Source organism: Saimiri boliviensis, chromosome 1 (assembly GCF_048565385.1).
Source record: "Saimiri boliviensis isolate mSaiBol1 chromosome 1, mSaiBol1.pri, whole genome shotgun sequence".
NCBI lineage: Eukaryota > Metazoa > Chordata > Mammalia > Primates > Cebidae > Saimiri > Saimiri boliviensis.
Genome location: NC_133449.1, coordinates 66636988 through 66658544, shown reverse-complemented (window position 1 = coordinate 66658544; position 21557 = coordinate 66636988). Strand labels below are relative to the sequence as shown.

General features: G+C 44.4%; 2 protein-coding genes across 15 annotated transcripts in view; both read left to right on the top strand.

The window, feature by feature from the left end:
- The window catches only part of ZNF638 (zinc finger protein 638), a 167129-nt gene extending 161380 nt beyond the window's left edge, over positions 1-5749 (top strand). For all 6 annotated transcript variants that reach the window (XM_074398572.1, XM_074398569.1, XM_074398567.1 and 3 more), the window contains exon 28: positions 1424-5749. In XM_074398572.1, coding sequence (XP_074254673.1) covers positions 1424-1489 — 66 coding nt within the window. In that variant the 3' untranslated portion in view covers positions 1490-5749. The remainder of the gene's footprint in view (positions 1-1423) is intronic.
- A 9953-nt stretch (positions 5750-15702) lies between these two features.
- DYSF (dysferlin) overlaps positions 15703-21557 on the top strand; it is a 231458-nt gene continuing 225603 nt past the window's right edge. For 7 of the 9 annotated variants that reach the window (XM_003922617.4, XM_003922619.4, XM_003922620.4 and 4 more), the window contains exon 1: positions 15703-16224. In XM_003922617.4, coding sequence (XP_003922666.3) covers positions 16137-16224 — 88 coding nt within the window. In that variant the 5' untranslated portion in view covers positions 15703-16136. The remainder of the gene's footprint in view (positions 16225-21557) is intronic. The other 2 variants (XM_010333477.3, XM_010333470.3) reach the window with 1 other exon arrangement.

Genomic DNA, 21557 nt, shown 5'->3' with positions numbered 1-21557 from the left:
TTTATCTACCCCAAACATTTTTTTCTCACTTTAGGAGAATGTTTATGCCGGTGTATTCCGCTTAAATTCAAAATGATGTTTTCTCCCTCAGTGTACCGTGCCAGTAATGTCTAGCCCTTATTCCTTTTCCTTGAACAGCAACATTTGTCAGAGTAGATTCTGCAGATCACAAGTCTCATATGACACTGCATTATTAAAGTTAAAAACTGCATATTTTAATGCCCTCTTCAGTCATCTACATGTTAGCATATTAAAATTTCTGAATTGTCTAGTGAGCATGAATCTGGCTTAACTTTATGCAACCCATTTATCGAACTCATTTAATCATAAAACCTTTTTTAAATTGTATATATGTTTAAGAAATACTACTCCAGAGAATCATCACTAGCCATAATTAAAGCGGTGTTCTAGTTCCTGCTGAATATTTGATAATTTTATATATCCTCTCTATTGAATTTGTGACACATTCATCTAACATTTATTGAACTGTTCTGTGCTGGAAGCTTATTTAACCTCCTCATCAACTTTATGAGGTAGATACTATTATTCCAATTTTAAAGATGAGAAAATAGACTTAAGGAGGTTATGTGTCTAAACCCAAGGTCACATAACTAGTTAGTAGCAGACCTAGGATTTGAGCTAAGCTCTATTTCATTCTAGGCCCAAGCTTACATTGTGCTTTGCTACCTGTGTGCTTAACTTAGTTTATTATGTCATTTAAAATCTTGTAGTAGCTTCATATTGCACTTGGTCTGATATCCAAACTTCTTCTTTTGGGTCTAAAGCCCTGCATGATCTGATTCTTTTCTGCTTCTCTGAACTCAGTTTTTTAAATAGCTTTTTGTGTTTCAGCTTTTCTGGCTCTCTCTGTTTCATTTTTCATACATAAGAGGCCTGTTGGCTGCCTTTGCACCTTTATATTGCTGTTCTTTTGCCCCTTCCCAATCCTACTTGCATGGCCAGTTCTTTCTCATGTTTTTCATCTCAGCTCAAGTGTCAGTTCACCAGAAATGTCTTTGCATAAGAAAGAGTTGAGTAGAACCCCCAAAAAAGTTCAACCTCAATTACTTGTTGCACTCTTTTTTTAAGTGCTTACCAGCTCCCCACCCCAAATTATTTTATTTTTTTCTTTTGTTGTTTTTTTTCCTCTCGTTAGAATGTGAGCTCTGTGGTATAAAAGATCCTAACTCTCTTGCTGCCCATTGAATCCTCAGGCACCAAGCATAATACCTGGTGTACTGTAAACATCAGATGACTGATGAATGAAAGGAAGAAATGTTCATATAAGGCACTGTGTTTATACTATTTATTTTGTAGGATCAGTCTCTTTAATTATAAATACAATGATATACAGCAGATAAGTTTGCACACATAGCAGAACAACATCTAATAAGTATTTCATGTTGCAAATTGCTTTTAACAGAAATTCATGGCCAAGCAAAGAAAGGAAAAGGAACAGAATGAGGCTGAAGAAAGAAGCTCTAGGTGATTGGGGGAAAGGAGAAATAATTCACTAGAAATTTGTTTAGGGTCCAGTTGATTTGTGTATTTTTGTTATCATATAATTTGTAATTTTCGTTTCAGAAGCAAATACTCGTGTTGTATAAATTTCTGATTACCCTTGATGTAGAGAGACTGATGGGGAAAGTATGATGGGTTTGATTTTTATATCAAATCATCAGGCATGGAGAAATATCTTTTAGAAGTGTTAAAATAAATGTTCCTACTGTATATTTAAAATACCATCTGTGTTTGTGGCTGATTTATTAAAGACTTCTTGCCTCTGATTGCAGACAAGTTTTTTCACTACAACTCCTGTGATTTCGGATGTTTGGGAATTCTTCATGTATCACTCGAAGTCATAGCATGACAGTGTTTTACTTCAACCATTCATGTATATATACAGGTCGTAGGTTTCTTAAAATTCTAATTTTTTTCTCGATAAATTTAGATTACAGCATGTTTGCCCAGATAGGTTTGAATGAAACTGCTTGATTTTTATATGTGTTGTAAAGTTATTTTTTCTGCTTCTGGTTAACACCTGCTGTTCTGCCAGAACCCATTTAAGGTAACACCAAACTCCTGATTTATTATTAGCTTGAATCTATAGAGCAGCCATTACTTCTTGTGGGCCACCAGAGTAGGTTTTTAAACCATTTGAATTACAGTTGAATATGTTTATAAGAAGTTTTAAAGGCACAAAAAAATAATTGAATGGCCAGTAGGTGATGGACCTAGCCCTACACTTTTAAGTTTTTAGATCGGGCCATTCTTCAGACGTAAGTCTGCTTACTTCAGATTGTTTTAGTATTTGATACCTCAAGATGGAGTGTACCAATTAATAATAAACAGGATGAATGGAAGGGAACAACAACAACAAAAAAAAAAACCTACCTTTTTTAGATCTCTTACTTCCATCACAGCACAAGAGTGACCTCACAGTCAACAAGAAGTGGTGTGGAGAACAGAAGGCAGCACCTCTTTGTCCCTTCCCATGAAACTCACTGCATGCTTAGTTAAGACTACCACATCCTGAGTAAAATTACAGAACACTACAAGTCACAAACAAGAGGATAAGATAGAGGAATGGCTTGCTGTTGAGAGTCTGTTGGGATTAAAACCATATAGGTGAATCCGGATAATAAGAGGGAGAAGAGCTCTCAAAAGATTAGACAGTAAGTGCCTGTAAACTAAAGAAGCAGAGTCGTAGTGAATAAGAATCTTCCTTTCTCCTCAGCTTGCTTTTGGAACTTTTACAACTGGGGAAGTTATAAGCTTCTTTAATCTGGTCTGAATCAATCTTCTGAAATTGGGATTCTAAATTAGAATGAAAGGAGCTGCTAAGGCATAAAAATTGTAGAGGTGATTTTTCTGTTTTATCCTAGTGAAAGATGTTGACCATTAATTATATGTTGTAAATAAATGTTTCTCTTTGGGACTTTTTACACTTAATGCTGGTGATTTTTACCTTAGGGCTCCAAATACAAAAGATTTTTTTTTTTTGGGGGGAAACAGAGTTTCGCTCTTGTTACCCAGGCTGGAGTGCAATGGTGCGATCTCGGCTCACCGCAACCTCTGCCTCCCGGATTCAGGCAATTCTCCTGCCTCAGCCTCCTGAGTAGCTGGGATTACAGGCACGTGCCACCACGCCCGGCTAATTTTTGTATTTTTAGTAGAGACGGGGTTTCACCATGTTGACCAGGATGGTCTTGATCTCTCGACCTCGTGATCCACCCACCTCGGCCTCCCAAAGTGCTGGGATTACAGGCTTGAGCCACCGCGCCCGGCCCAATTAATTTTTTTTTAAAGCAAGATCTCCTTCTGTTACCCAGGCTGGGGTACAGTGACACTATCTCAGTTCACTATAGCCTCAGCCTCCCTAGACTTAAGTGATCCTCCCACCTCAGCCCCTGGAGCACCTGAGACTATACAGGTGCATGCCACCATGCTCAGCTAATTTTTGTATATTTTTTTAATAGAGATGAGATTTTGACATGTTGGCCAGGCTGGTCTCAAACTCCTGGCCTCAAGTGATCTGCCCACCTTGGCCTCCCAAAGTGCTAGGATTACAGGTGTGAGCCATTGCACTCAGCCTTATTTATTCTTTCTATTTTTTGTACCCATTAACAATCCCTCTCCACCTCGACTACCTTTCCCAGCCTCTAGTAACCATCTTTCTACTTCGTGTCACCATGAGTTCAGTTGTTTTCATTTTTAGCTCCCACAGATAAGTGAGAACATACTATGTTTGTCTTTGTGTAAATGGTTTTTTTCACTTAACCTCCAGTTCTGTCCACGTTATAGCAAGTGACAGGATTTCATTCTTTTGTGTGTGTCTGAATGATACTCCATTGTGTGTATTTACCATTTCTTTATCCATTCATCTGTTGATGGACACATAGGTTGCTCCCAAATCTTGGCTGTTTTGTATAGTGCTGCAACAAACGTGGGAGTGCAGATATATCTTCAATTTACTGATTTCCTTTCTTTTGGGTTTATACCTAGGAGTGGGATTGCTGGATTGTATGGTAGCTTTATTTTTAGTTTGCTGAGGAATCTCCAAACTATTCTCCTTAGTGGCTGTACTAATTTACATTCCCACCAACCATGTACCAGTGTTCCCTTTTCACCACATCTTCGGCTGCATTTGTTGTCTCCTGTTTTTTGGATAAAAACCATTTTAACTGGGGTGAGATGTAGTCGAAACTACCTCACTGTAGTTTTGATTTGCATTTCTCTGATGATCAGTGATTTTTGAGTCCCTTTTCATATACCTGTTTGCCATTTGTATGTCTTTTGAAAAATGTCTATTCAGATCTTTTGCCCATTTTTATTGAATTAATAATTTTTTTTTTTCCTGTGGAGTAGTTTGAGCTCCTTATATATTCTGGTTATTAATCCTTTATCAGATGGATGGTTTGCAAATGTTTTTTCCCATTCAGTGTGTTGTCTCTTTGTTGTTTTCCTTCACTGTACAGACGCTTTTTAACTTGATGTGATCCCATTTATTCATGATTGCTTTGGTTGCTTGTGCCTATGTGGTCTTTGCCACAAGAAGTCTTTGCCCACTCCAGTGTCCTGGAGAGTTTCTCCAGTGTTTTCTTGTAGTAGTTGCATAGTTTGAGGTCTTAGATGTAAATCTTTAATCTATTTTGATTTAATTTTTATATGGGGAAAGCTGGGACCTGGTTTTACTCTTCTGCATATGGATATTCCGTTTCCTCAGCACCGTTTATTGAAGAGAATGTCCTTTCTTGTTTAAGTTTTGCAAAAATGAGTTTACTGTAGATTTATTGGATTTATTTTTGTGCTGTCCTGTTCCACTGGTCTGTGTGTCTTTTTATGCCAGTACCATGCCATTTTGGTACCATAGCTCTGTAGTGTAACTTGAAGTCAGGTAACGTGATTCCTCTGGTTTAGTTCTTTTTGCTTAGGAGAGCTTTGCCTATTCTGGGTCTTTTGTTGTGGTTCTGTATAAATTTTAAGATTATATTTTCTATATTTTGATAGGGATTGCATTGACTCTGCAGATTGCTTTGGGTAGCATGAACACTAACAGTATATGAACACCTTAACAATATTGATTCTTCCATCCATGAACATGGAATATATTTTTATTTTGTGTGTCCTCTTCAATTTCTTGTATCAGTGTTTTATAGTTTCATTGTAGAGATCTTTTACTTTTTTGGTTAATTCCTAGATACTTTATTTGTAGCTATGGTAAATGGAATTTCTTGATGTCTCAAAGGAAATTTTTAAAAATACACAGAATTGAACGAAAATGTAAACAGAACAAATTAAACTCTGAGATGCATCTAATGAAGTGCTGGGAGGGAACTGTATAGCACTAAGTGCTTAAATTATAAAGAAAGAATTCCGTAATCTAAGTTTCTGCTTCAAGATACTAGAAAAGGGGCCGGGCGCAGTGGCTCAAGCCTGTAATCCCAGCACTTTGGGAGGCCGAGGCGGGTGGATCACGAGGTCGAGAGATCGAGACCATCCTGGTCAACGTGGTGAAACCCCGTCTCTACTAAAAATACAAAAAATTAGCTGGGCATGGTGGCGCGTGCCTGTAGTCCCAGCTACTCAGGAGGCTGAGGCAGGAGAATTGCCTGAACCCAGGAGGCGGAGGTTGCGGTGAGCCGAGATCGTGCCATTGCACTCCAGCCTGGGTAGCAAGAGCGAAACACCGTCTCAAAAAAAAAAAAAAAAAAAAAAAAAGATACTAGAAAAGTTAGAACAAACTAAATCCAAAGCAAACAGAAGGAAGGAAATGAGAGAGCAGAAATTAATGAAATTGAAAACAGGAAAACAATAGAGAAAAATGAGTGAAACAGAAAGCTGGTCCTTCAAAAATAATAAAATTGATGTATCTCTAAAAGACTAAGATTAAAAAATACCAAAACCATTAATATGAATGAAATAGAGAATATCGCAGCAGATCCTGCAGCCATTAGAACAATAGTAAAGGAGTACTATGAACAACTCTATGCATATACAACTTGGAAGAAATGGATAAATTCCTCAAAAATCAGAAAGTACTAAAACTTGGCCAAGATGAAATTTAGAACTTGAATAATTCTGAAACCATTAAAGATACCGAATTTGTAACGAAAGCATCCTTGAAAAAGATACCCTCATATTCTGATGGTTTCATTGGAGAATTTTTCTGAACATTCAAAAGGAGGATTGATTTTATACAACCTCTTACAGAGAAAATGGAAGAGGGAATACTCCTAGACTCTTTTTCTTTTTGAGATAGAGTCTCGCTCTGTCACCTAGGCTGCAGTGGCATGATCTCAGCTCACTGCAACCTCTGTCTCCTGGGTTCAAGTGATTCTCCTGCCTCAGCCTCCCGGGTAGCTGGGATTACATTTTATGAGGAACTTACTTCAGGTATGAAGGGCTGGTTCAATACTGGAAGGAAAGACCATTTAATTCACTGTTATCAATAGGCTGAAGAAGAAGAAAAAATTATCAGTTCATTTAGAAAAGGCATTTGATGTAAAAACACTTATGTTCAGATTCTCAGCACATCATAAATAAAAAAGGAACTTTCTCAGTCTTATAAAGAGAATCTACAGAAAAAAAATCTACAACTAGCATCATAATGTTTAAAGTCTGTGTTCCCTCTAAGATTAGGAACAATGAAAGGCTGTTCGTTCCTGCCATCGTTAGGCAACAAATGGCACTGCAGTTTTCAGCCACTGCAGTTCTAGGCAAGAAAAGGTATATAGATGAGAAACTTCATAAAACTGCCTCTATTTGCAGTACGTGACTGCCTACACAAAATTTCAAGGAATGTGCAGTAAAACTTTCAGTATCAATCAATTCAGTAAGGTTGAAGGGTACAAGATTAATAGACAAAAGCCATTTGTATTTTCTGTGTACTGACAGCAAACAAGTAGAAATTAAAATAACAAATGCAATACTATTTACATTTGCACCAAAGAAAATTCCTTATATCCTACCAAAATATTTGTAGGATCTAGATGATGAAAATGATAAAAGGCTGATGAAAGAAATTAAAGGAAACTTAAATAAGGTGGTTTATCATGTTGATGGATTGGAAGACTCCACATAGGATCAACATTAGTTCTCCTTAAGTTGTTCTATAGGTTTAAGGTAATTTCTACCAAAATCCAAACAAAATTTTTGTAGGCACAGACAATCTTATTCTAAAGTTTATATGGAAAAGGAAAGATTATACAAATAGCTAAAACAGTTTTGAAAAAGATGAATAAAATTGAAATGATGCTAATGCTTACTGTATAGGTCCTATAATCAAGAGTGTGCTATATTGGCAGGGAGAAGGAAACATAGATTGATGGACTAGCATAGAAAACCTGGAAATGGGGGTGGGCATGGTGGCTTACACCTGTAATCCCAGCACTTTGGGGGCTGAGGCGGGTGAATCACAGGGTCAGGAGTTCAAGGCCAGTTTGGCCAACATGGTGAAACCCTGTCTCTACTAAAAATACAAAAATTAGCTGGGTGTGGCGGCACGTACCTGTAATCCCAGCTACTCGGGAGGCTGAGGCAGGAGAATCTCTTTGACCCAGGAGACGGAGGTTGTGGTGAGCCAAGGTCACGCCACTGTACTCCAGCCTGAGCGACCATGCAAGACTGTCTCAAAAGAAAAATCTTGGAAATAAATCTACACAAATACACCTAGTTATTTACACAGAAGCAAAAGCAATTCAGTGGATGAGGAGTAGCATTTTCAACAAATGATGCTGGAGCAATTGGACATCTATCAGCTGAAAATGTACCTTGATCTAAACCTTACACCTTATGTTAAAACTAAAAAACACATCTGTAATCCCAGCACTTTGGGAGGCTGAGGCAGGTGGATCACAAGGTCAGGAGTTCAAGACCAGCATGGCCAATATGGTGAAACCCCATCTAGGATTGGGCAAAGAGTACTTAGACTTGACATTAAAGTCATTTTATAAGCGGAAAAATTGATAAATCTGTTTGCATCAAATTTTTTGTTCTGTGAAAGACAAATTATAGACTAACAGGAAATATTTGCAAATCACAAATTCATTAAAGGCTTTATACCTAGAATACATAAAGAAGTCTCAAAACTTAACATTTTAGAATGATCCAATTAGAAAATCATCAAAAGTGATATTTCACTAAAGAGGATATGCAGATCAAAAACACCTGAAACTGTTCAATGTAAGTGGCTGTTAGAGAAATGTAAATTAAACCCACAATGAGATGCTACATATCTATAAGGATGGCTAACATGGAAAAATAGTGATAACACCAAGTGCTGAAAAGGATGACGTTGAAACTAAATCACTCATTGCTGATGAGATTGTAAAATGGTGCAACCACTATGGAAAGTACCCATGTGACCAAGCACTTACACACTTGAACATTTATCTCATAGAAATAAGGACTTATTTTCACATAGAATGCATACAAGACTGTTTACATAAGTGTTTATAGCAGCTTTATTCATAGTGCTTTCAAACTGGAAACTATTCCAAATATCCTTCAGTGTGTGAATTGTTAAGCAAACCACAGGTACATCCATACCATGAAATACTATTTAACAAGTTTTATTTATTTTTAATTTTTTTGTTTTTATTTTTTTAAGGAAAGCTATTGGCCAGTATTGATAGCATGCAGTAACTCGACCCTCAAAGAAATTATGCTGAGTGGAAAAAAGCTCATATCAAAAAGATAAATACCACAGTATTCCATTTATGTATCATTCATCAAGTAACAAAGATGAACAGGTCACTTATTGCCAGGTTTAGGAATGGTAGGATTATAAAAGGGTACTAGGAAGGAATATTGTGATAGTAAAGTTGATGATGATGGTGGTTATGCAAAGCTGCACATGACGAAATTACACAGAGCTGTATGCACCCAAATTAGTGCACGTGCAACTGGTGAAATCTGAAGTTTTATGAATTGTACCAATGCCATCTATTGATTTGGATATTGTACTCCAGTTGTTTAAGATGTTAACCTGGCCGGGCGCGGTGGCTCAAGCCTGTAATCCCAGCACTTTGGGAGGCCGAGGTGGGTGGATCACGAGATCAAGAGATCGAGACCATCCTGGTCAACATGGTGGAACCCCGTCTCTACTAAAAATACAAAAAATTAGCTGGGCATGGTGGCGCGTACCTGTAATCCCAGCTACTCAGGAGGCTGAGGCAGGAGAATTGCTTGAATCCAGGATGCGGAGGTTGCGGTGAGCCGAGATCATGCCATTGCACTCCACCTGGGTAACAAGAGCGAAACTCCGTCTCAAAAAAAAAAAAAAAAAAAAAGATGTTAACCTTGGGGGAGAGGATGGGATAGGAAGCACAGGGCTTCCATGTACACTTCTTTGCAACCTCCTATGAATCTATAATTATTTCAAAAGGAAAAGTTTAAAAAAATGTATTCTGGGATTGGGTTGGTTATATATTCAAAGAGTGCATTGATAACCTCTTTGCCAGGGGTGAACAGGACATAGTAATCTGTGATGTGCAGTGTCATCACAGTTATTTGAATTATTGCCAATAGCATCATGGAATGAAGTGCAGGTACAGAACAAGGCATTGGGAGATGAAGTGTCTGAGGCACTTAAGTCACTATGACAACAATAATTATTAAAACTCAGAGGTCACCTGTTTCTTATAGCCCTCGAGCACATTTTGGGAATAAGAGAAAAGCGCATACGATTAAAAGAGGCACAGAGAACCAGAAGGCCTTCATGGCACCTTTGAAGGAGTCTCTCATTTCTTGGAATCACAGAACAGGTAAGGGTGAGGAGCCTCTGGTATGACAGTCTTCTAAAGAACCCATCACTGTTTGATAACAGGTTGATTATATTCAGTCTCTCTTGTCCTAGAGGTTACAATGCTTCGTCCTCACAGGGGACATATTTTGGGTATGGATTTGCCTTCCCTGAACTCAACGGCTTCTGATGGCACCACTGTTTGTAGATTCATGGATGGACTTCTCCATCACCATGGAATACCAATCCAACTTCATTTTAAGGAGATGCATTTTTTGGGGGGGTGGGGGAGGACAGGTAAATGGGCATGTGGGCAATGGGCCCATGTCTGCAGACTTAATAAGTTTTACCATTCAGTCCATCACCCAGAAGCAGCTGGCTTATTAGGTGAAATGACCTGCTAAAGACTGCTTATCACACAAGTTGGAGACAGCATCCTAAGTTTAGGTGGTGTCCTATGGCAGCTTCATGTGCCTTAACAGAGGCCCCTTTTCCAAACTCCTGGCCATCCGCCAAGGGAGGAACAATGGAAGTGACAGATTTGTTGCTCGCCTAACCCCTAAAGGTGTTTAGGCCTTTTTCTGATGATGTCTTCCCATGAATCAACAGGAGTCATTTGGTGTCAGAAAGCTCTCTGCCCTGAGACACACAATAGAAACACTCACACCTCCCTTTGCCTGCATCAGCTCTGCCTGTGCCCACATTTTGCACTTTAGCTGGGAACCAGCCATCACCAGCACTTGACTCTTGTCACTGCTGAGACCTGTAACAGGTTTCCTCACATTTGCTAGGATTGTTGCATCCTGGGATGTTTTGGCGTCTTCCAGAAGATGAGATAGCCCCACTTTGGAAAGAAGTTGAATTCCTGTTCTATTCCTCACTCTTAATCACCCTGATTTGGATCTCCCTCACTTCTCAGAAGCCGCCTGTGTATGTATTACTCAGGGTTCTCCAGAGAAACAACCAATAGGGGTGGGAGGGTGTGGTGTGTGGTGTGTCTGCGTGTGTGTAGAGAGAGTAAAATAGTAGAAACAGCAAATCTATTTGCTATGAGATTTGACTCATGCTATTATGGAAGCCAAGAAGTCCTACAATATGCCATCTGCATGTTGGAGAATAAAAAAAGGCCACATGTTGGAAATGGAGGTGGCGTGGCCGCCGGGAGCTCAGCTGTGATGTCCAAGAGCAGGAGATGAGTGTCCCAGCTCAAGAAGAAAGAGTGGCTCTTTTAACAATTACTGTGTGCGTAGGCTTTCCTTCATGCTGTCTAGAGACCCCTCACCCTCTGGACTAAATCCAGAAGGAGGACTGTGCACACAGACTGACGGACCTGTTCACATTAGTCCCAGAGCTGTTCTCTTGCAGCTCAGCAGATAGGTGTTCTTCACTCCCTGCTCAAGGTGAGTGAGGGCTTTCAGAAGCCCCTACCACCATCCATTCTAAGCTCACTCCTTTCCATTGTATCATATGCCTGAACAGAAAATAGTTTCTATTTATTGAGTGTTTACTGCTTATTACAGTAGATTCTTGGGAAATTGACCCTCTGCCACTACCATGAGTTTTTCTTCTTAGGAGAAGCAGATGAGATGACTAGGCTGTGACCAGGGTCTATGGTTCTTAGCAAGCTTTTCAAGGATCTATGGTTTTTTCAGAAGACAGAGAACATAGAAATAATACAGTGTGTTCACATTACCTCTTTGGTGAAAAATCTGCTTTTTTTTTCTTTTTTCTATTGGAAAATCGTATCAAACCCTTAGTTTCTCAGTGAAATTGGAGCACCACCTCCCTCCCCTTCACTTCTGTCCTGAAACAGTAAAGGGGTTAAAATGGCCTGAAAACCAGCCCTGTTTCACAGCGGTTGGTCGTGTTGACAGAGCCTTGGTGTTACTATTTTCCCGTGGCTGCTTTAACCAATTGTCACAACCATGGTGGCTCAAAAACAACAAATTTATTCTCTCACAGTTTTGGAGGCCAGAAATTAAAAATGAAAGTGTCATCAGGGCCACAAGAACAACTTCTATAGCAAGAAACAGAACTGTGCTTCAAGCTCAGGAGTTGGAGGTTGCAGTGAGCTATTGTGCCACTGCACTGCAGCCTGGGTGACAGAGGGAGACTGTTTCTAAAACCTTTAAAAATAAATAAAAAGAATTTTGCTTCAAGTTACCCTAAGTAAAATGTGCAATGACTCACTATAAAGACACTGGGCATGTCGGCCTGGATCCCTGGCTGCAAAATACAGGAGCCAAACCTGGACAGCTGAAGCAAGAGAGGATTTCAGAAGAGCTTTGGGGGCTTACAGAATGGAAGGAGGTTGGAGAACTTGGCTTGGGCTATGAACAGGAATTGGACAGCAGGTGCCATACCTGTGATCTTTAGTCCTACAGCAAAAAAAGTCGTCATTTCCTGCCACACGGCAGCTGCCATGTCTGACTTCCTGAAGCTCAAGGACTTGTTTCAAGTGTTAGGAGAGAACATCTAACTGTCTGAGCCTGGGCCACACTGCCCAGTGACCCAGAGAGGGAGGCCCTAGCTCTGAAGCTTCCAGAAAAAAGGCAGGCACTTCTGCCCATCAAGACCACTCATGAGGGGTGGGAAAAGGATGTTTTAGGAAGGGGGAGGTTAAAAGCTGGAAGCCAAAAATGGCAGATATACACCACAAGGGCCATCTCAGCACTCACAGGCAGGGAGACTCGATGAATGAGAGCCAGGAACAACAACCAGAAGGGTCTCTTTCTTGCTCTCTTTTTCCCCACCTCACCCCCTACACGTGATTTCCTTGACTGTGGAACTTTCTCCACGCACGGGGCCCCTTCTGACCCTCCCATTTTATTCATCTCAGCTCCAGCCACAAGCTGTCTTCTCTCAGTCCCAATTGCAAATTCTTGGGAGAGAGAATCTGATTCAGATTGGGTAGTCTCAGAGAAAGTGGTTCTTTTAAATAGAGAAGATACCCCAAACATGTCCTGCAATTGAGGAATAGAATTTGGGGGCAGACATGCTCACTAGAGGTTGATTTCTGCAGAGACTGGGCTGTGCAGAAAAAGTTTGAAGACATCCTTCTGTATGAATAAAGTAGTGCAGTTGCGACAAAGATGTTTAACCTATAAGGAAACCTGACCCTTTTCAAATCACTGTAGCCACATCATATTTGCCAGCAGCAAGCCGCTTTTTATGTCCAATTTTAGCTCTGCCACAGAGCAGATTCACGTTACTTTATACATCTGAACAGAGCCAAACTGTACTTCTTTAAAAATAGACCGTAATTTGGGCTTTCCCTAAATCAACAGGACCGACCTCCTGCCCTTCTTCCCAATGCAGTTAAATTTTACTCCCTCCTTGGTATCTTTCTCTAAAACTTAATTCTGAAAAATGCTTGCCACAGACAAGGTACCTATAAATGTTGCAGAATGAATGAATGAATGAATGAGTTAATCAATCAATTACTTCATCTAAGCCAAAGCTGTCTTCTCCAGCAACACATAATGGCTGAGTTATGTAGTGGGAAACTTCATTACTTCACCTGCTCTTGCAGAATTTCCTTTCTTCCTCTTAGCTTTGCCTTACTTTGTGCAATCCCCCTTTTCACAACTTTGGTCCAAGACACCATCAACTCTCACCCTGACTCTCTGCCATGGCTTTTAACTCTTCATTTCCACTCTGATCCCTTGCACTCTATTCTCCAAAAGGCAGCCAAAGGGAGCTTTTGAGAAGTAAATCAGATCCTGCCACTCCTCTGGACTTAGCAGGCCTCAGGCAGCTTCCCCCAGGCCCTGAATGGTCTTCCAGCCTGCCTTCCCCATTCCACAACCTCTTAATCTACACTCCTGTCCTTCCATGACCTTGACACAGAGTGCTTCCTTCTTTCTCTCTGGAACACTCTCTTCCTTGCCCCAAACCTCAGTCCTGCCCAGTGAACTAGCTGGTCTTCAGATCACATCTCAAATAGCTCTCACTGTCCTGGGCACTTGCTTGATGAGGGCTCCCTGCTCTCTGTTTTCATACTCTAACATTTTCTATCTTTTATGGCACTTACAGATTTGTAATGGTGAGTGACTGATGTGATTATTCCATAAGTGTCAGTTTCCCTCACTGAAGTGGAAGCTCTCTGAGGTCAGGACTGTACCCGTTTGCTAGGGCTGTCGTAACAAAATACCACAGACTGTGGGGCTTATAGAAAAGAAATCTATTTCTCACAGTTCTAGAGGCTGTAAGTCCAAGATGAAGGTGTAGTCAGCAGGCTTGGTTTCTTCTGAGTCCTCTCTTCTTGGCTTGCAGATGGCAGCCTTTTCCCTGTATCCTCACATGGCCTTTTCTCTGTGTGCATGCATCCCTGGTTTATCTTTGTATCCAAATTTCCTCTTTTTATAAGGGCACTGGTCAGATTGGATGACCCTAATGACCTCACTTTAACTTGTTCACCTCTTTAAAGGCTCTAAGTAGAGTCACATTCCAAGATACTGGCGGTTGCCTTTCACATAGAAATTTCAAGGGGACCCAATTCAGCCAATAACATGGACTGTGTCACTTCTGCTCACCACTGTGTCCCCCACCCAGGACAGTGCCATGCCTGACTTGTCTTAGGACTTGATATATTCCCATTAGATGAATGATTGCATTTCAACTCTTCCTTTCCTCTTCCTCTCCCCACCATATATTGTGCTAGAGGCAAAGAAAAGAAGTCATAGATGGCTACAGAAGGACCCTAAGTGACCACAGGAAATGTCTGCTATGCTAATCTTGAAATTACAGACCTTTTGGGAGAGTGTTGCTCTCTTCTAGTGTTCCCTATGGGGAAAAATCAGCCACCTGTCAGCGTCCAGCCCATCCTGCCCTGCCGTGTGTCTACTGCCCCCATGGGCTGCTGTGGGAGTTTTGCTGACAGCTGCACAACCATCCAACTGGCCCTCTTTGGAAGGTGAGTCACAGGCTGCCGGGACTGTGGATCTACATATCTGTAGGAAGGCAGTTTAGCAATAGGTACTAGAACCTAAAAAAGGTAATATCCTACGACCTTATAATTCCAAAACTAGGAATCTAATCTGAGGAACTAGTGGGGGTGGGGTTGGGTTGGGGGACTAAGATGAGTTTATATCTATTAAAAAAAAAAAAAAACAAACCCAACCTCCTTTTCACTATTATAATAGTAAGAATCTGGGGAGAGCCTAAATGTGAAATAAGAGAAAGTTTGTGAATCTAGTACATTTAGATGACAATTATGTAGCTACTGAAAATATTGTTTATGAAAAAAATTTTAATGATGCAAGATGTTACATGTAAACGTGAGACACAGGGCTACATTCAACGCTCAGATATATAATAAATACTGCAATTTACATGTGTATGTATATTCAGGGGGGAAAGCCTAATAGACAATTTTTTTCAGAACCAGAGATTTCTTTTTTTTTTTTTTTTTTTTTTTTTTTGGAGACAGAGTCTCACTCTGTAGCCCAGGCTGGAGTACAGTGGCCTGATCTACGCTCGCTGCAACCTCAGCCTCCCGGGTCCTGGTTCAAGCAATTCTCTCTGCCGCAGCCTCCAGAGTAACTGGATTACACGCGCCACCGTGCCCAGCTAATTTTTGTATTTTTAGTAGAGATGGGGTTTCACCATGTTGGCCAGGCTGGTCTTGAACCCCTGACATCGTGATCCACCTGCCTCGGCCTCCCAAAGTGCTGGGATTACAGGCGTGAGCCACCGCGCCCGGCCTACGTCTTGCTTTTAAAGCTAGAAAAAGGAGGCAAAGTTTTTAAGGCAGCCGCCTTGCTTGTCAACGAAATTCTCAGCTCCAGGCTTCTCTTAGGGAAAGAGCCTCCCCAGGATGCCCCGTCCTACCCGGGGCTGTCGGGTTGGCTTCTGGAGAGACTGCTCAAATCCCCGAGGCGGAAGGAGGCGACCGATTTGGTGCAGCGCTCAAACAGGGTGGATGGAAGCTCAGGGGAGGAGCCGAGCCTTGCTCCTGTCGAAGAGCGAGATCTGGGCTACGCTGGGCGTTCGGAGCCTTGGTCCAGCCTCCGGCCATCGCTGCCGCCGCCCAGCCAGGTGCAAAATGCCGTGTCATGGGCCGCAGCCGGGGCATTAGATTACAGCTCAACGGAGCCCGGGAAGGGCAGCGGGGGTGGAAGATGAGCGGAAACCCCTGTTCTCGGAACGCTGGCTGTCAAGCGGGGTGAGCGCAGCCGGGGCGGGGACCCAGCCTAACCCACTAGAGCAGCCGAGGGGTGGCCAGTTCCCCTTTAAGAGCAGCAGCTCTGAGCCAGAAGCCGGAGATCCCCGCTGGCCTCGCCCAGCCAGCCCTCTCCAGTGAGGGGACCCACGAGCAGCGCCGCAGCCCTCCCGACCTTTCTGAGCCCTCTTTGCGCCCTGGGCGCACGGGGCCCTACACGCACCAGACATGCTGAGAGTCTTCATCCTCTATGCCGAGAACGTCCGCACACCGGACACCGACATCAGCGATGCCTACTGCTCCGCGGTGTTTGCAGGTAGGAGGGGCCGGCCACCCCCGCTGGGGTTCGAGATGGGGGTCAGGGAGGGGACCCTGAGGCTCTCAACCCTGGAGAGCACCTGGAGCTGAGAGACAGGAGACTTTCTGGCCCCGCTAGACTGACGTTGACTGTTGAAATGACACAGGTCTGCAGAGGGCGACTCAGAGGGAAACTGAGGCTGGAAGGAGCGAAGTGCCTGATCGGCACTTCTCCTGGAAGCTGAGCCCAGGTTGGAATTGAAGTGGGCCAGGAAGGTGGGACCAGCATCTGTCTTCTCACCTTTTCGGGATCTCTGAAAAGAGGTCTTTCCGGTTTCAGGCAGCGAAGCGCTGTACCGCAGGGCTCTCCTCCTTCTTCCCCCAATGCCTGGTCCCAGGCCTATTTATAACCCAGCTCTCCCCCACTCCCCACCCCTGCCTGCGCCTGGCTGCTTTCTGGCCCTTTGCTCTCTCAGAGGCTGGCCTGGCAGGCTGGCAACCACTGGGGGCGGAGGCAACGCCCAGTCCTTCAGGGACCCTACCCTTGCTTTGAGCACAGGATGGGGGAATTTAGCAGCTGGGCACAGCTGTCACAGCACCAACCTTTAGATACTTTCTCTGCCCCCAACCCCTGCCCCCAGCGAACCCGTAGGTGGAGGGAGGTGGGGTAGTATCTGGTTTCTATCATCAGAGTGAGGCCTCCTTGATTGAGCAAGGAAGCCACTCCCCTATCAGATTGGGACCTCCCACAGGAGAACTTTCAAGAGAGGACTTTTCCTCCAGGAGCTGAGGGCTGGGGCCTGTCTGCTCTCCAGAAACCCTTCAGGACCAAGCCAGAGCTAGGGTCTACATAGCTGAGTCTTCAGGCTTGGAACCATAGTCGGGGAGAAAAACTAGGGGGAAAGAGTGTGAACCTCCCACCAAGCCTGTGGCTTTTCCTTTCAGCCTTCACTACCTGCCATTCCCTTTCTCCCCAGAGATCTGACTTCTACTCTAGTTAGTCTCTGGCCATTCAGCACAGACATTCCCTTTCAGTTTCACAAGCTCCTGGATACACCAGTTCACAGACTCATCTGCACATCCTGGAGCGTGTGGGACACCTGTGATGTGCCAAGGACCAGAAGCTCCAAAAGCACAGACCCGTGTTCACCACAGCATGTGCAGTGGGTCATTTCATGAGTGCCCACTCCTGGGTGTGAGATTCAGGGGTTCCGTATTTGTTGGACCAGGGCGGAGCTCCAGGAGGAGGTGGTGAGCGTTCCTGAGCTCTGGAGAGCAGTGTGCACCAAGAGCAGGGCCACAGGGGCAGTGGTGGCACTCCAGCTGTGCTTTTCTCCTAACACACTGCTGTGACCTGCTCTCAATCTGTTTCCCACGGTGGCCTCCGGAAATGAGCTTTATCCAGGTGTTTCCAGCAGGGAGGACATGGGGGTCTTTCATGCTTCCTCTCTGCATCCTCAGCTCTGGGCAGGCCAGGTCAGTGGCCCTGTTTAGCAGCCTGGCTGAGAGCTCTGGGTTCCTGTAGCACAACTCCAGGGGGCACCATTCATACTGTAAAGAGCCCCTTGGCAGAGGGGAGGGAGGCCAGGCACTCTGTGGGTGAAGCAACCTCCTCCCACCCCAGCACCTCTTCCCCATTTACAGCCCCTGAAACTGGGGGCTGAGTAGGCTTTGTGAATGATGCCCTCCCCAGGTACACAATGTACACTCACCTGCAGCAGCCCCTGCTGTCAGGGGCTTTGTCTCTGGTTTCCACTCAGCCTGAACCAGATTTTCTTCCACCTTCCCTGACCACATGCCCCCTCTGCACCCCCTGCACTCAATACACTAGGTTCCTACCTCATGGTCCCTTGCCCAGGCTAGGCTCAGACCTCTGGCTGGAGAAAGGAAGTAATGAATAATGAATGGCCGGCACTTTCTAACCCCAGAAGTGCAGGAAGTGCTGCTGGTGTGGCTTCTCTTCTGTTGTTATTTCAGCCCAAAGGGCCTGTGTGTGGAGCGGTTCCCCCCATCCTACCTCCTCCCATTTACACATCCCTGGCTGAACCCTTTCCCCTCTCCCCACCTGCCGTTTGCCTGCTGCCTGGCTCTTTGGGGTTGGCTCCCTGTTTCCAGGGCCCAGAGCACACAGCTTACCTTGGGGAAAGGAAATACGTTTTCTTTGCCAATCTGTCATGAGCCCCTGAGCCTGGGAAGAGACTGGCTGGAGCCCCCACCCCCAGTCGTCACTGAAACCACCAGACAGTCCTGGGGAATGCAGTCCCTCCCCTCCCCCAGCCCCGGCCATATTTCACCTCCTGTATTAGCCAAGCTCCTGACCCATGTCCAAATTTGGCCTCCCTGTGCTATTCAGGCCTGCTCGCTGTCCTTCTCCCTGGCAGGGTCAGGTTGGTGAATGATTACACAGAAGACTTCGGTCTCAGGGATGCAGCTCAAAGCAAAACAGCAGTCTGAGAAGCCTTCCCTCCCCAGATGGCCTGGGTCTGCTCTTCCCAGACTCCTTATCTGTTGTCCCATAAAGGCCCTCCTTTGGTTACATGATTATAATACCTGGTAGTCACACTTCACAGCCCTTTTGTGCATGCATACATTCATTTCAAGCTCACAGAAGTTTTGTGAGGCCAAAGGGCGGGATATTATCCCCCCTTAAAGACAAGGATATTAGCCCAGAGAAGTATAGGAGCCTGGCCAAGGTCACATAGTGGCCACAGCGTCCCCACCCCCAACCCCTCATCAGTGCCCTCTGTTGTTCTCAGCATCCTTGGCACATGAATAAGAAAGTGCTGTGGAGAGCATACCATGTGCTGCCCACACCCAGGGCACCAGAGAACTTGGACCTGAGCCAGCTAGGGAGGGCAGTGCCTGGGGTCCCCAGCAAGGGCTGAGTCAGAGTAGGGGGAGTACAGGGCTGCAGGAGCACAGTGTGAGACAAATGACCCAAAGACGGAGGATTCTGGGGTTTCAAATGCATGTTCCTCACAAAGAGAGGGAGTGGACATTTGGTAAGCACAGAAGCATGCCATTGTCAGATGGTGTTTCTTTGAAAATCCCACCAACAGTCGGATGAAAGAGATCTGTTGAACTAACACCATGGTTATTTTATGGCAATGCTGTTCTAAATAGAACATTAATATAAGCTACATTGTGGCCCAGTTATAATTTGTAACAGGCCCTTACATGTAGACACATACACCTCAATCCTCTTAGCAAGCTCTCATCACTCCTATTCTACAGATAAGGAAACTGAGGCATGAAGAGGTTACATAAGTTGCCTGAGGTTACACACTGGTAAGTAGTGGGGTTCAAGTCTAAGTATCTGGCTCCTGAGGCCCCACAATATCCCCAGCTTTAACCACTCTGCTATCTACCTCTGGCTTTAGCTTGGATTTACCAAAGACAAGCAAGAAAAGGTGAAGGGGTAGGACTTGATCCCAGGCCTGGCTGAGGCCCTGCTGCCCGCCTCGGCCTGCGCATTGGCTCCTCACATCCTGCCATACCACGTGCGTGGTCCTTACTGCTGCTCGCTCACCCAGGCACAGACATCTTCAGCCCTTATGCTCTGGTCTTGCAGATGCTTGCTTCTCTCAGGGGCTCCCTGCCCTCTCCTCACCCTTTCTGTATCTGATGGGACCAATTGGTCACCAGTTGGTGCAGGATGCTCCCTCCAGGCAGTGCCCTCATTCCAGGCCAGCTGACAGCTCTGACAGGGCTATGGTGGCTGCTTAGGATCTGATAAGCTAAGGGCGAGGGCAATGGTCACATAGCACTGAGGTGGGCAACCTGTGGTGGGTGTGGCAGGTGCCCTGGGGCTTCCAGAGAGGGGACCATGTAACGGTGGATCTCAAGCTTAGCCAGTCCAGGAGAAAGTAAAAGTTGGGTGGGGTCCCGAAGTGCGGATAGCTGGCAGCCTGAGTCACAATCCAGGGGGACAACAGCATCGAACAAGAGGGAGAGAAGGACTGCCTGCATCTGAACTCGGGACCCCAGGTCTGCCACTTTCTGGCCGTGTGGCTTTGGGCAAGTCACTTAACCGCTGTATGTCAGTTTTCTTATCTGTAAAGTGTTGATAACAATAGCATGTACCTGCTTTGGAGGAATGATTCTGGTGAGTTTATGTGTTAGTCCATATAAAGCACTCTGAACAGTCTGGCAAGCAATAAATACTAACTATAATAATTATTATTCCATATAATGATACATACATTTATTATAATAATCATTATTGTTAACATGTATTGTACATGTACTAAGAAATCATCATATACACCCAGGAAGGCTTTCAATGTCTTTTTTGCTTGGTCAATTCTGTCTTCAGCTTTGTTTGTCCATCCACTGTCCTGCCAGGCTGGACACAACTGGCTGAGTGGTGGGTGGCCTTCCGTCTGCCCACAGGGACACTGGGCCTGTCTTCTCTGGCTGTGCCTCATAGAGCAGCCCCTTCTGATGTGAAGGCATTTGGCCACCTGCCTGATGGCTGGCCGTGGTCCTCACTGGGGTACTTTCTCCTTCCGGAACAAGTATTCCTCTGGCGACTCCCCAGCAGCCCACAAACCTCTTCAGTCCCTCTCCCCAGGCCAAACTCACTTTCTTTCTCTACTTCCTGCAAACTAGTCTGCTTCTAGATTGGTTCACTAGCATGGGACATCAGCAGAGAGAGCGTTCACATCTGTTGCGGATGTGCTGTGCTGCAAGCACTGTGCTGGAGTTGCTAGAGTTTTGTTTGATCTTCCCAATACCCCTGCAAACTGTCCTCATTCTCTTGATTGCACAGAAGCGGAAATAGACACTGAAAGGTCCAATCATATGCCTCGGGTCACACCGCTAGGAAAGGGTGGCCTGGGACAGAAGCTCAGGACTGCCTGTTTCCACTATGGACAATTTCTCCCTGACAGGCCCTAATCATGGCTGTAGCCAGAACCAGGGCTGCATGTGCGTTCTACCCTCTTGGTGGACACACAGGTTCCCTGTCAATTCCAGCTGGTGGACTGGGACATCCACCAGACACATCTTCTTAAATGAATGTGTGAGGAGAGGGAAGAAGGCCTCATCTATACTTCTGGCAGCCTTTGAACATGGGCAAATATGCCCTGAAGGAGTCCTGTCAACTCATGTAGAATGTTCCTCTCAAGGTCAATATCACTGAGTAGAGAGGCAAGGTTTGCCTCTTGGACACCCCATGTTTAGGTCTTGGGGAAAACAAAGCACCAGCTAACATTAGGAGGATGTGGCCAGAGAGGGAGAACTGGCCCAACTCCAGCAGTGAGGAGGGGGCTTGTAAGAAGCATGCCTTCCTCCATGGTCAGGAAGGTGGGACCACAAATAAGTGACAAGGCCACAAACTCACATACTTCC